Source organism: Vitis riparia, chromosome 12, assembly GCF_004353265.1.
Source record: "Vitis riparia cultivar Riparia Gloire de Montpellier isolate 1030 chromosome 12, EGFV_Vit.rip_1.0, whole genome shotgun sequence".
In the NCBI taxonomy this organism is placed as follows: Eukaryota; Viridiplantae; Streptophyta; class Magnoliopsida; order Vitales; family Vitaceae; genus Vitis; species Vitis riparia.
The window spans coordinates 4,639,830-4,655,224 of NC_048442.1; the positions used below are offsets into that span (position 1 = coordinate 4,639,830).

General features: G+C 32.4%; 2 protein-coding genes across 2 annotated transcripts; both read right to left on the minus strand.

Moving 5' to 3' along the window:
• Positions 1 to 8,482: 8,482 nt before the first annotated feature.
• Positions 8,483 to 9,313, minus strand: LOC117925901 (mitogen-activated protein kinase kinase kinase 17-like). Its single transcript, XM_034845010.1, has one exon. The coding sequence runs from the start codon at positions 9,311 to 9,313 to the stop codon at positions 8,483 to 8,485; it is 831 nt and encodes a 276-aa protein (XP_034700901.1).
• Positions 9,314 to 12,330: 3,017 nt separating this feature from the next.
• Positions 12,331 to 13,152, minus strand: LOC117925902 (mitogen-activated protein kinase kinase kinase 17-like). Its single transcript, XM_034845011.1, has one exon. The coding sequence runs from the start codon at positions 13,150 to 13,152 to the stop codon at positions 12,331 to 12,333; it is 822 nt and encodes a 273-aa protein (XP_034700902.1).
• Positions 13,153 to 15,395: the final 2,243 nt, after the last annotated feature.

Below are 15,395 nucleotides of genomic sequence, written 5' to 3' on the forward strand. Positions count from 1 at the left end.
TTTCATTTCTCAAAAGAAATATGCTCTAGAGATTTTGGACAAGTTTATGTTGAAGGATTGTAATTCAGTCATCACCCCAAGTGAAGTTGGCTTGAAACTCTCAAAGAGTGGAGCAGGAAAGAGGGTGGATAGTACTCTTTACAAGCAGATCGTTGGAAGTCTTATGTATCTGACATCTACAAGACCAGACATTATGCACGCAGTCAATTTAATCAGTAGATACATCGAGAATCCAACTGAAGTTCATCTTTTGGCTGCAAAAAGAATTTTTCGCTATTTGAAAGGTACTGTAGACTTTGGGATTCTATACAAAAGGGGTGAAAAATCAAGTTTGATTGGTTTTTCAGATAGTGATTATGCTGGAGATCTTGATGATAGAAAGAGCACTTCTGGAGCAGTGTTTATGTTGAATTCTGGAGTTATTACTTGGTCATCAAAGAAGCAACAAATTGTGACTTTGTCAACTACGGAAGCTGAGTTCGTTGCTGCAGCATCAAGCTCATGTCAAGCTATTTGGCTGAGAAGGTTACTTGAAGTTTTGTACAACCAGCAGCAAGGTCCAACAGTGATTTACTGTGATAACCTTTCTGCAATAAAACTCTCAAAGAATCTAGTCTTACATGGGAGAAGCAAACACATTGATGTGAGGTACCACTTCTTGCGTGATTTATGTAAAGATGGAGTTATTGATTTGGTGTTTTGCAAAAGTGAAGATCAAATTGCAGATATCTTGACTAAGCCCCTCAAGCCTGCTGTTTTTATGAAACTTCGAAGTATGCTTGGAGTTTGTTCTTCAAAGGAGGTTGTGGCTGCTTCAGGAAAGGCTTTGCAAATTGATTCCTAAACTGATTTCTGCAGATATCAATTTAAGGGAGGGTGATAAAATATCTTCGTGCAATGGGTCATTTGACCAAGTCTTTAATAATATTAAATTGTTTTATGTTGAGTCTTATATCTGTTATGTTGTCCTGGTCTATAGGAAATTGTTTATTGAGTCTCTTTATTATCTCTTGATTTTTGGTGATGGTGGCAGCAGATTTATTGAAACATGGTTTCATGGTCCTATTTTTATGCCTTTGTTGTTATGGCTTTGTCAAGCCAGTTGATTGTATTGCCTATTTATTGGTTGTCTCAGTACAAATAAAGTGTGGAATTGCTTCTCTGTTCTGGTTTTACTTTTGCTCAGTTTATTTTATCAGCTGAGGGAAAAACAAGGAGGGCGGCGCCACCTTGAGCTTGGTAAGCATTCGTTTTCTAAGACCCTGCTTCACCATTTGCCAATTTATACGTATTGTTTTGTTGTTTGCTTGGGTGTAGCATGATTATTGTGGGTAACATGCTCTGTTTTTTTTCATTGTTGGTTCTTCCTAATACTCCCTGCTCTTCTCCATAAGTGACTGCATTTTCTTAGATTGGATTGGATGTTTGATGATTAAATCATGGAATCCTAACTTGCCCCATCAATTGGAAACCCGTTCATCACTCATTGGACGTGGTTTTGCCATATAGTCCTCTAAATCTCATCCTTGCTCTGTTTTCATTTTTATTCCCTTTTTTTAGCTATTTCATCCCCCATGCACACGTGAACTGCATCCACTCCTACCCTCTATTTTTCCTCCTCATTTTCCTCCTGTTTCCTCACTCCTCAAAACACCAGAAGAAGACGTCAACCAGGACAGCAGCCGGAGATGCTCAAAACTCCAACTCCATTTCGAGCCTAACGCCAAAGCTCCAAAATCCTAGCAAATGGAGAGCCCCGGATGCAGTTATGGGAGCACGAGGCTCTCTTACGGCGCTCCGGCGAGTCCCATGCACCTCGCGTTCTACGTGAAGGTGTCGCCATCAACTCTCCCCTCATCGTCGCCGCCCCTTGAAGCCACTTTACCCAGCCCACTCGCTACAGGAACTCGGTGGCAGCAGCATTGTCAGCGACACATGTGGCGAACTCCCCCCAGACAGCCAAGTTCGACCGAGGAAGCCCCTCACGCACCTGTAAAGGCCGCAGCTGGTGGCTCCGTCCTCGGACACAGACACCAAGCCGCAACTGCAGGCTCCACTCCCGAACGCCGACGCTAGAACACGACGGCGAAAGCGGCATGGGTGGCGATAATCGAGGCAGCGGCGCGGAAAACGGGCAGCCTGGACCAATTTCGAGGACCTCCGGCGTTGCCTCTCTCACCTCCATTTCCTCCGTCGTTGTCTCCGGAGGTGAGGAAGAGGAACATGTGATGAAGGGCCTAAGGAGAGATGAGGATTGACTTGGGCCTTAGTCGGCTGGACCAGTTGAAAAGGTCCAGGTTTGTTTTGCTGGTAGTGAGTGCTTTGGGCTTGCCCACTAATGTCTTTAGACTTGGGCTTAAGTTGTGGCACTAGGCCTAAATTTATGATGGATGATTGCTTTGGGCTTGCCCATGAAAACATTAGACTTGGGCTTGGGTTGGAGCCCAGGCCCAGTTCGTGTGGATGAAAGGCTCTATGCCAATCCTTCAAAAATCCTAAGTTTTAATTTAATTCTTCAAATACTTGTTTAAATCTTATTTTCATAAATCGAATCGTCATCCCGTATTATTAGTTGTTCGAATTCTAATCCATGAAAAAATCACATGTTTTAATTTAATTCTTCAAATACTCTTTTAAATCTCATATTTATCAACTAGAATTACTATCCTATATTCTCCTATCTATCTATGTCAATCCTTCAAAAATCCTAAGTTTTAATTTAATTCTTGTTTAAATCATATTTTCATAAATCAAATCATTATCCCGTATTTATTATTTATTCAAAGTTCTAATCCATAAAAGAATCACATGTTTCAATTTAATTCTTCAAATACTCTTTTAAATCTCATATTTATCAACTAGAATTACTATCCTATATTCTCCTATCTATCTATGTCAATCCTTCAAAAATCCTAAGTTTTAATTTAATTCTTGTTTAAATCATATTTTCATAAATCAAATCATTATCCCGTATTTATTATTTATTCAAAGTCCAATCTATCAAAAAAGTCACATGTTTTAATTTAATTCTTCAAATACTTTTTTTAAATCTCATATTTATCAACTAGAATTATTATCCTATATATTCTCCTATCTATCTATGCCAATCCTTCAAAAATCCTAAGTTTTAATTTAATTCTTCAAATACTTGTTTAAATCTTATTTTCATAAATCGAATCGTCATCCCGTATTATTAGTTGTTTGAATTCTAATCCATTAAAAAAATCCCATGCCGTAATTTAATTCTTCAAATACTCGTTTAAATCTTATGTTCATCAATGGGAATTATTATCCTATATATTCATTTATTTATTTATACCAATCCTTCAAAAATCTCATGCTTTAATTTAATTCTTCAAGTACTTGTTTAAATCTTATTCTCATAAATCGAATCATCATCCCGTATTATTAGTTGTTCGAAGTCTAATCCATTGAGAAAATCCCATTCCGTAATTTAATTCTTCAAATACTCGTTTAAATCTTATGTCCATCAATGGGAATTATTATCTTATACATTCATTTATTTATCTAGCCTAACCCTTCAAAAATCCCATGTTTTTAATTTAATTCTTCAAATACTTGTTTAAATCATATTTTCATAAATCGAATTATTATCCCATGTTTATTTAGTTATTAAAAATCTAATCCTTCAAAAATCCCCTGTCTTAATTTAGTTTCTCAGTAATTCGTTTAAATCTTATTTTCATCAATTAGGATTATTATCTCGTATTCGTCTATTTATTTAAAACCTAGTTCTTCAAAAATCTCTTTTCTTAACTCAATTTTTCAATCCTAAAAATTCTACAGTTCGTCTAAATTTTATCCTCATCAATTAGAATCATTATTTCCATGTCTATTCAAAGTCCAATCTTCCGAAAACCCCATGCCTTAATTAAACCTTCAATCCCAAAAATTCTACTATCCATCTTTATTTGCCTAAATATTATTCTCGTTAATTAGTATTATAATCCCATACCTACCTATTTATTCAAAGTCATATCCTTTAAAAATCCAACGCCCTAATTCAAATTTTCAATTAGAAAAATTCCACTATTTTATTCGTTTGAACATTATTTTTGTTAATAAGTATCGTTATTCCATATTCGTTCATTTATTTATTTCAATCATTAAAATTCAACTCTTCAAAACCGGATTTCCAAATTTAACCTTTAGACTAAAAAAATTCCTCCATTCACTTTTATTCATTTAAATATCATCTTTGTTATTATTATTATAAATTCCACGTTTACTTGTTTCTTTCTTCTAAAAATTCCAATAATTAGAGTTCAATTATTCAAAGGCCCGACTTTCAAAATTTAATTTTCGAAATCCCACTATTCACTATTCATCCGCCCAAATATCGTTTTGATTAATCAGTAACATTACTCCATACTTACCCATTTATTTCTCTTAAAAATTTCAATCATTAGAGTCTAATTCTTCAAAATTCCGATTCCTAAATTTAGCTATTTGAAATTCCAATTGTCCTATCTCCGAACTTAATTTCCAGTTTCCCATGCTCCAATTTTCATATTTACCCCGCTACTTATTATTATCATTATTATTATCATCTTATTCATTATTTCTATAAATTTTGCCTTTGAATGATTTCTAAGATTTCCAATTTTTACACATCAACTTTCATAATTTCTACGCCTCAAATAACTTACGATTCTGATCCCTTTCGAAATTTAACTCCCATAATCCCAATTTTTGTAACTTAATTTTTCTTAAAAATCCCGAACTTTCAAATGATTCTTCAAAATTCCAATCTTCTTTCAAATTTAATTTCTAAAAGTTCTCATTCTTACATTTAATTCCTAAGAATCCAATTTTCAAATAATCTCTAAGATTTCGATTCTCAAATGAATTTCAAAAATCCAGCTTTCCTTCGAACAATTTTAATCCCTGCTTAGTGATGCATGTGGTATGTTTTGTGCTCTATATGGTGTACTAACCCTCTCTATTGATAGCGCATGGCGGTTCGTTGCCCAAGTATGTACCCATTTTCCCTCTAATCATTGTCTATGCATGTCTCGACTCTTATATGTACATGATCATTAAGGATATTCACTGATTTACTCGTAAATTGCCACGTCAGCTTCATTTTATTAGTAGAGACCCAATTTTAGGGACTTAGAGGGGTGCTATGGTCTTTTACCGTACCTTCCCGATAAGTAACCCGACCCCCGAGCCCGATCCGGTTTCTCGTAGATCACCTTTTCCAAAATAAGGAGTCGCACTTAGGGTTTTCTTTCTTATTTTGTTTACCCTTTTAAAAATAAAACAAAAATAAGTGACGACTCCAAGTCATTTTCTTAATCAATAAAAGATCATTTTTCAAATTAAAATTGAGCTCGCCATCAAGTGGGAAATGCATTAGCCGAAATGCGGGGTCCACATGCATACATTTGGTTTACATCAATAATACCACTTATATAAAATTATTGTCACTTTCTTTATTCTTTTATCATATATTTCACACTAAAATTTAATAAATAGAGCCTATAAATGGTTCACTTCAATTGGAGCATTTACATCGATAGGATCCTTGACACGGGTAATCACTAACAATACAATGTTTGGTGAAGAACCCTTGATAACAAATTATGACAAGAATTTAGCCATAAAGTGAATTTTTTTTCCCCATTGAACATGACAAGCATCTTAATTATGTGTACAACTGAAAAAGGAAGCCTTATATTTATATATTAATATATAGGAAAATTTCAGTTAACAACTATGAAACCATTTTTCCCTCTTGAATTAGTCTATCCTACCTTTTGGTGAAGAGGAGTAAACCAAGTCACATCTATTCAAAAGCTTAAGCTTCTTAAAAGTGATTGAATTGTCATTTATCTATTCAATTATTCAATTTTTATTGTATTTATTTCTTTTATACCTATAAAAAAAAATCATAATATAAATTTTCTTATATTATATATATTTGAAAAATAAAAAATTAAAATTAAATTAAAATTAAAAAAAATGTAAAAAGAAAAAAAATCTCAATGATTGTTAAATCCAAATTTAGTATCATATAAAATTTAGAGTAGAAATATATCAACTAGCATTGTTAAGGAAATGTCCCTATACCTAACCTTGTAAAGACAATAGCTTTGAGTTCTACATATATATATTTAAAAAAAAAAAAAAGAATTATTAGTGGGGACGGTGTGACATCTTATATATTTACATGAAAACATGTTACACTTGTGATTTAAATAGTCATATGCCTTAAATTTTTTTTATAAATTTTACTTTTTAAAGAGGAAAAAAATAAACTAGGTTACCTAGCATTATCACAGTTATTCCTAAACTCTTAAAATAAGGAATTCAGTTATTCTATCCAATGCGTAACCATATAAGTGCACTTACCATGGGAAAATTATAATAATGACCAAGACAAGTTATCCCTTCACGTAGGAGGTATAGTGCACTCCAGTCTCTATTGAATTATCCAAATCTATAAATAAATTGTAAACAACTTATAATTTTATAAGAAATTCATGACTTGGATCTTTTATACAACTCTTAATGTACTCTAAGTCATATATAATGCAATGATAAATATATAAATATTTAGATAACTAATTAATACAAAAAGGATAATAAAATGAGCCATAATCATTAATAAGAAAGAGCATTGAGAAGTAGTGAAATGGATCTTCAAGTAGTTGAGTTGCTTGTGTTTCGAGGGAGCTCAAATAGTCTTGGAGAGGTTTACATGCAGATATGGTTAGTGACATTGACAATAAGAGGTCTAGATTTTTTTATTTGATAACTTTTATAGTGGGAGATGTGTCATGGTCGTCTAAGTTGCAAGAGTTTGTTGCCTTGGTCACAACAGAAGCTAAGTATATAAGCAACGCAGAAGTTGTTGTGACTAAAGACTGAAGCATGGATGGTGAGTATGTGGTGTATTATGACAGTCAAAGTGAAAGTGTGACGGATATTAAAAAAACACCATGTACCACTCTCATACAAATGATATTAATGTGAGATACCATTGGTCAAAAGAAGCGGTTGAAGGTAAATACATTCAACCAAAGAAGATCCATACTCGTGTGTGTTGAAAAGGTTGTTCCTAAGCAAAAGCTTGAGTTGTGTGTCAACATGGCAGGCATGAAGGTATTCCTCCCTCATGCGTTGGAGGGGGTGATTGTTGTGTTGGGTCCCATAGCCACTACTTTTTCCAGCCCATATGGACTCTTATTGTTGCATCCTGACAGCCCATTTGAAGCCCAAAACATGGGCCCATTTATTTCTTGCTTGAGCAACACTTTAAATGCTTTTTTGTAGCCGGTCTTTAGAGCTAAAGAAACCCTCGTGGTGTGAAGAAACAAAGGAAGAAAAGCCGTGGGGCTAGTGGTTTAGGGCATCCTACACAAGCCACATTGATAGAGATTCTTAAAACCATCTTCAAATACAATGAAGGGAAAAAGTTTCCTCCCCTATTTTGGCTCATTTTATTCTGTAAAATCCCTACATTCTCCTCTTGTTCCTTTGGTATTGTTGAGGTAGTTGTCTTCATCTCAAGATTATGTATTTTCACTAACTCTCGGGAGAGAAGCTAACAGACTTTGCATTCCCATTTTGTGTTAGTTGAAATGGAAGGAAGATAGTGGGTTTTTCTTACCTCCTGTGGGAGGGGTTTTCTACTTTAAAATTTTGTGTTCTTTGTATTAATTTATTTTTCCTTGCACGCATTAGAATATTGCCTCTTGTTTCATTTTGGCTTGCTGGGTTTCATTGTTGCATACCTTTAGATTGGAGCATCTGTAGATTAGGTTTATACATAGAATAATGCTTTGTGTCCTAGCATGGGTTGTCATCATCTCAACAATATGAGAGTGGAGTCTTTGGCACACGAAGAATCTGATATTCCAGATTTTTGAGTTCATGAACGGGTGACAGTGAAGCATGAATCAGAGAGCATATTTCATTAGATTTGGACATCAGATCTCATTAGTGGCATGGCCTCTGAATCCATTGTGGCTCTAGTTTTAAATATCAGTAATGAGATCCCTGAAGTAAGTTGAATCAGAGGCCATAAAAACTGAAAAAGAAAATGGGAAGAAAGCAGAAAAGGTATCAGTCTGAGTATATAGGAAAATATTCAACACTGATCCACCTCAGTCCCAAGCTAGATGACGCTTAGCAACTGTTTCTTTCATGTATCTTTAATTTGGTAAAAAGCTCAAGAGATTTTCCTCTATGATTTTTGTTATTCCTCTAGGCTTAAAAATCACTCTCAATTATCATTCATTCATCTGTTAATCCAAGAGAGAAGACAAAGTGATAACAAATATATGCACCATGTAAAAAGGAATTCTCATTCTTGAGCAATGTAGCCACCTCCATATTCTCCACTGTCAAACCTATATGAAGAAGCAGAAGGACATATATTCGGAAGCAATGAACGGACCCAACACTTCCCAGGAGGTCCCAAGGAAGACGAAGCCACTGATTCTCATGGAACTTATTGACTTGCCGGAACTTCTGAAGCCGGAACTTGGGCGATAAAGGGATGACTCAACAGCCTTTCAGCCGTCCATCTCTCTGTTGGATCCTTCTCCAGACACCTTCTCAGAAAATCCTTGGCGTCTTCTGATATATTTCCGAGTACTTTAGGCACTTGCCTCCAAGAAACTATACGGACAGCCAACTCATTTACATCCTTGCAATTCATCCAAGCTGGTTTCCCAGTAAACATCTCGACCACCATGCACCCAAGAGACCATATATCCTTAGGTGCCTCGTTTTCTCCGTTTCCACTACATTCCGGCGGGGTGTCATCTGAAGTATGCTGGGAGCCCAGCGCCCCACTGAACTCCTCCCTTCCAGACCTCTTAGCGTGTCCAAAATCAGCGATCTTAACTTTATGCCCGCCATTTTCAGAATGAAACACGAGTATGTTATCGACCTTCAGGTCACAGTGGACGAAGCCTTCCTTGTGGACATCACGGAGACCCCTAACAATCATTCTCGTAAAACGCTGAACTTCACTCTCCAGCAATCCGCTCTTCCTCCGTATCATCAAACTTTCAAGACTTCCTACGGGTGCATACTCAAGAACTAAATTATAGACCAAAACCCCATTGCCTTCCTGGGTTGAGTAACCTCCAAAGCAGTCAACAATATCTGGGCAGTGTCCAAGGCTATGAAGAATCTCTTCCTCCTTTTGAAGTGAAGAATAAGAAGAAGAACACGAAGATTTCAGAGCTAGTAGGCGGCCATTGGAGAATGCCATGTGCACCTTGCCGGAACTTCCCACGCCAACAAGAATTCCCTTGGTTATCATATGTTCCATGGCCGATTTTCTTTAACGTACAAGAATGAAAACAAGGTGAAAATCAGGGAAAGAAAATGGATATGCATGAATTAAAAGGAAAACAAAGTTAGTAGTATTAGATTCCACGTAGAATTAGGGTCACTTTCCGGTTTGGTTTCTTTTCATCCCAACAAGGTAGGAGACCCTTTGATAGCACTTCTACTTAAAAACGAATTTAGAGAAAGCCAAAGAAAATAATAATTTTTATAAAATGGCTGATTTTTATGTGATAAATATTTTTAAGTGTATATAGAAACCATATTTATTAATCATGATCTGATAATCACAATCCCAAATATCTTTGAATATAATTTTTCCATCATTAGTTCTAAGTTCTTAAAAGAAGGCGAATTAATTAAATAACTTAGTAGGGTGTTTGGCAAACAACTTAATAACTTAAAAGTGACTTATAACTCAATTTAAGTCATTAAGTAAAATTAAATATATTTAATAAAATAATTTTAAGTAATAAGTAAAAACAATTAATTTATTCGTAAGTTCATATTTTCATTTTACTTTTTAAAGTAATAAGTAAAAACTATTTATTCTTTCTTAAGTTCACATTTTCATTTTACCTTTACCCTAATTTGTTGTACTTACCTCCACGAGCTCTTTTACTACTCCATTATAACTTCACATCATTTACCCTAATTAAAATTTATGATAATAAATATATTAATGTGGTGATTTAGAATAAATTTTAAGTTAATTTTATCAAACAACCTTAACGTTTAAAGTAAGAATTAAGTAATAAGTTATAAGTCAATAAATTAAGTATAATTTAACTTAAAGTCAACTTAAGTTATTAAGTAATAAGTATTAAGTTTTACCAAACACCCCCTTAATATAATAATATTTATTTTTTATTTTCTAAAAATAAAAACTTTATATATATATCCTCAAAAATTACTTTATGAATTTTAAAAATTTAGAGTACAATTTTTTTTTTTTTAATATCTCAATATTTTAATCTTCTATATTATATAAAAGTTACTAATTTTATTTTTAAAAACAAAAAGCAGTAAGTTTATTCGAATGGGCACTTAGTAATTTAATTTAAGTTCTTGAGTAGATTAAGTATTTTTAGTGAAAAAACTTAGTAGATGTTTGGTAAACCAATTTAATAACTTAATGAGACTTAATAATTTAATTTAAGTCATGAAGTAAATTAAGTATATTTGATAAAATAACTTAATGGTATGAGTTAAAGTTAAAAACAACTTTAAGAAATAAGTAAAAATAGTTAATTTATTCTTAAGTTCATATATTTATTTTACCTTTTTACTCTCATTTGCCTTAATTACTTCTATGATCTCTTTTACTATTCCACGACCTCCACTATTACTCTACTTCCTTTGCTTTAATTATAATTTATAAGGACAAATATGTTAATTTAATTATTTAAAATAAAATTTAAGTTAAATTTATTATACAATCTTAATACTTAAAATAAGATTTAAGTAATAAGTTTTAAGTCAACAATTAAAATATAGTTTAATTTAAAGTCAATGTAAGTTATTAAGTATTAAGTATTAAGTTTTACCAAACACTCCATTAATATGTCAGTTATAAGTTAAAAATTATTTTAAAATATTAAATCAAAATAATTATCTTATGGATCCTATTTGTCTAATGACTTCACATCTAGTAAAATCCACAACAAATTTTTTATAGTAAATATATTATAATTTATTTTATGTGTCTATATTGTATGTTTTAAATATGGATGTTAAAAAATATATTTATTAATTAAAATTAGTGAGGATAAATATTAATTAAAATTCTCCAAACAGTAACCCAACAAGAAAAGCAATAATAAACCAAAAATAGCTCACAAGGAGACCAAGTACAACATGGAAAGACGAAGGATGAAAATATCCGAAGTGGAATTCCTTTCACAAAGATATGAAAAATCACAAACCCAATCGCACTTTTGTATGAATTTTAAGTCACTTGACCTACAATGCTTTTAGTTTCATAAAATGCATCTCTCTCTCTCTCTCTCTCTCTCCCTATTATATATAATTGATATATATTGAAGGAAACAATGTATTTTAAAGAATACAAAAGAAATATTTTTATATAAGTAATACAAGGTTTCATTACACTTAGTTGAGTATATCAACACATTGAAAAAAAAAATTAAAAAAAAAAAATTCCAGCCATGCAAGAGAGTAACACGAGGATTCCACGGAAGAGAACCTTACCAAAAGTTGACAGAAAGCCGATCAATATCCTTGGGAGAGAGAAAAATGCTCCCTTCTCTACCAATTTTTACCCTCCAAAGCAACCTAACATGGTATCTTTCTCTCTTAAGTTTGCAAAAACTATTGCCTCCACAAAACATCACACCCACAACTCGGCTTTATATGCCCCATAAACAGGCTTAAGCAATGACTTAAAAAGCAATATTCCAAAATAGGCTTAAAGAATCTCAACCCTCCAAACAATCTTCCCCTCTAGCACATTAGGAAGGACGGCCGGACACCTAACTACAACTCCATCCATCACATAGAGAAAGAAAATTTGAGAGAAAATGTCAAGAAAAAAATGGAAAAGAAAAGTAGAACGAAAGAAAAAGCTAAGAAAAATTAAAAAATAAAATTAAAGTCAATAATTTAAAAACGTATACATTTTTAACTAATTTTAATTATATTTGATTTTATTGACTACTAATCTTCAATCAACCTCTCAGAGCTTACCTTGATCTGCTATCGACCTTCTCGTTCCAACCACCTTTCAGGTCAGAAGGTTTGATTAGTTCTTCCCTTCGGCCATTGATTGGTTCTATTACAGCTTGAATCCAAATTTCTTTTCTATAGATGTGGAAGAAGTACCTACTATGTTTGATAGAACCAAGAAAAACCATTTTTTTTTCCTTACATTAGTACTCTTCGAAACCAAAAGTATAACAAAATTCTCATTCAAACCTATCTCCATATCCTCGTTCCCCTTGATCGAGAGTAAGAACATCACCCAAGATCGGCTTATAGAATCTATAAAGGCAGCAGAACTGAGTCAATAAACGGATGAGTCAACAGCATTTCAGCAGTCCATCTTTGGGACGGATCCCTTGCCAGACACTTCTTCAAAAAATCCTTAGCCTCTTCTGATATATTTTCAGGTATCAGAGGAACTTGTCTCCAAAACACTATATGAAGAATCAAGTCATTCTCGTCCTGGCAATTCTCCCAAGTTGGTTTACCAGTAAACATCTCGATCACCATGCACCCAAGACACCATATATCCAGAGGCGCCTCGTTTTCACTGTACACAATAGATTCCGGCGACATGTAATTTGCAGTGCCCCGAAACGTGAGCGGCCGGCAGAACTCCTCCCTTCCAAACCTTTTAGACAGTCCAAAATCAGCGATCTTAACCCTCCACCTACCATCTTCAGTAGGGAAGAGAAGCATATTACTGAGCTTCAGATCACAGTGGACGAACCCTTCCCGGTGGACAGCATGGAGACCCCTAACAATCATTCTTGTATACCACTGAACTTCACTCTCCGGCGATCCACTCGTCCTGCTAAACATCAAACGCCCAAGACTTCCTCCGGCTGCATACTCAAGAACTAGATTGTAGGCCGAATCGCCATTAGCTTCCTGGGTAGAGTAACCTCCAAAGCAGTAAACAACATCTGGGGAGCATCGAAGGCGTCGAAGAATCGTTTCCTCCATTAGAAGTGAAGAAGAAAGAGAAGAATTTACAGATTTCACAGCAAATTGGCCGCCAAAGGGCCTGCAGTATGCCAAGTGCACATGGGCGAAATTTCCCATGCCAAGAAGACGTCCCTTAACCATTATATTTTCCATGGCTGATTTTCTTTAGCGTACAAAAATAGAGACAAGGTGAGAAGAAGGGCAAGGAAATAGATATGCATGCATTACAAGGAAAACAAAATTACCAGCATTTGCTTCCACGAGGAATTGGAGTGACGTTCGGGTTGGATTTCTTCATCCTAACTAGGGGTTGGGCTCTCCCTTCATCTTGATTCGAAATGGCTTCCATTGATATCCGATGGAAAGTGAACTTAGAAATAAGATCTTTCCGAATATTAAAATTAGATTTAATTTCTAAAAAGTTAAAGAAGAATATTTTATTTTTGACTAGTTATTTTAGTTTTTATTTTTGAGTGTAATTCTATGAAGGTTTCTATATCTTAAAATTAGGAGTCTCTATTTTATTTAGTGTAAATAAACAAATAGCGGATTGATAAAAAAAAGGGAAAAAGAAAAAAAAGAGTTTTCATTCACTAATTTGAAAAAATATAGAGAAAATAATTTCTAAATCAGTTTTATCTTCGTCTATTTCAAAATATTTTAAAATATATATACAAGTCAAATAATTATTTCCTAACCTTTCACTTGAAAATATTAAATAAAATTATCAAAAAAATAATTGATTATTTTAATTTGATAAATGTATCTTACAAATAAATATATTATAATTTTTTTATTAAATAATATGTATATTTTAAAAATATTCTCTAGGATCCTTAAGTGATAATAAAATCTTTTTAGTTTTTTAATTAATAATGATTTTATATTTTGTATTATATAAATTCACTTATCTTCTCCTTTTTTTTAAATAAATTTGAATTAAAAAATTTGTTAGTTGACATTAATAATAAAATAAGAAATTTTAAAAATTAAAAATAAAATACTTAAAAATGAATACTTTAGTTACTTGACATCAATCATAAAATTGTCAATTGGTATTATTAACTTGACAAGTAAAAGATCATTTTAGAAAATAATTATTTAACTTATGAAAAAAATGTATATATTTCAAAACATTTTTAAATGCATGAAGATGAGATTGATTTACAAAAAAAAAAAAAAAAATCTATATTTTTAAAATTAGTGAGTCAAAGCCTTAAAAAAAAAACAAAACAAAACAAAACAAAACAAAAACAAAAATTGGTAGAAAATAATAAAATTTATTATCTCAAATTTATCTTCCTTTTCTAATCATGTGGGTTTCTATCTGTCAATCTCGTTAATCCAACCAAATTGGTATCAACGCTTCCGTGTATCCAACAATAAAAAACAATTTATTTATTTTTATTTTTAGTGATATGATAAATGATAAAAAAATAATAATAATAATTTTGGATTAGAATTTGTTTCAAAATCTCTAATAATCACAATCCCTAATGGACTCTTAATGTAATTTCCCTATCACTAATCCTAACTTCTTTAAAACACCTTCTTACCTTTTAGGTAATTCGTTACCTTAAAAATTATCTTAATTATTCTCTTGAATATACACTTTAAAAATGAGAAGAGTGAAGATAATAAAAATACACTAAAATTTAATTATAAGGAAATAAAGGCCGGAAATTGTATGATTATCTAAAGAAGATGATGAATCTTACCTTATCTTTTTGTTTTGTTTTTAAATATTTTAATATTATAATATTTTGTTAAAAATATTTTAAAATTAATGGACTCTTACGATTAGTTAGGCCAAAATTTTATTTTAAAGGAAAAAAAAAATATTTTAGTTTTATTTTAAAAGAGAGAATTTTGTATTTGAGATTTTAAACAGACCATGGAAATTCAAGAGGCCCAACCCACATAAACATTAAGGCATAGCCATAGGTCTAGTTTTTTAGCCCCTTATAATATTGGAGGAATCTCTGAATGGGTTGATTTATTAAATTTAGAGTTTGATTCGTGGGGTTTATTTTTAAAATTTTGTGAAACATTTAATTTTTCTTTAAATGATTTTATATTATAAATATTTTCTAAGAGTTTGTTTGAAGCGCTTTTAACCTAAAACGTGTTTTTGAAAACAAATTAGGTGTTTGAAAAAATTTAGAAAACACTTTTAAAATTTTGAAAAATTATTGATAGTATTTTCTGAAAAAAAAAAAAAAAAATCCTTGATAAGTGATGCTCTTTAAAGCACTTTTGAAATAAACACTTCCGTTAGGAACACTTCAAGTAAAAACATTATCACATACATTCTTTGAGAGTTTTTTTAAAAAAAAAACCAAAGTACATAATTTTTCAACATTGTAAGTGATTTTTTAAAATTTTAAAATATTTCT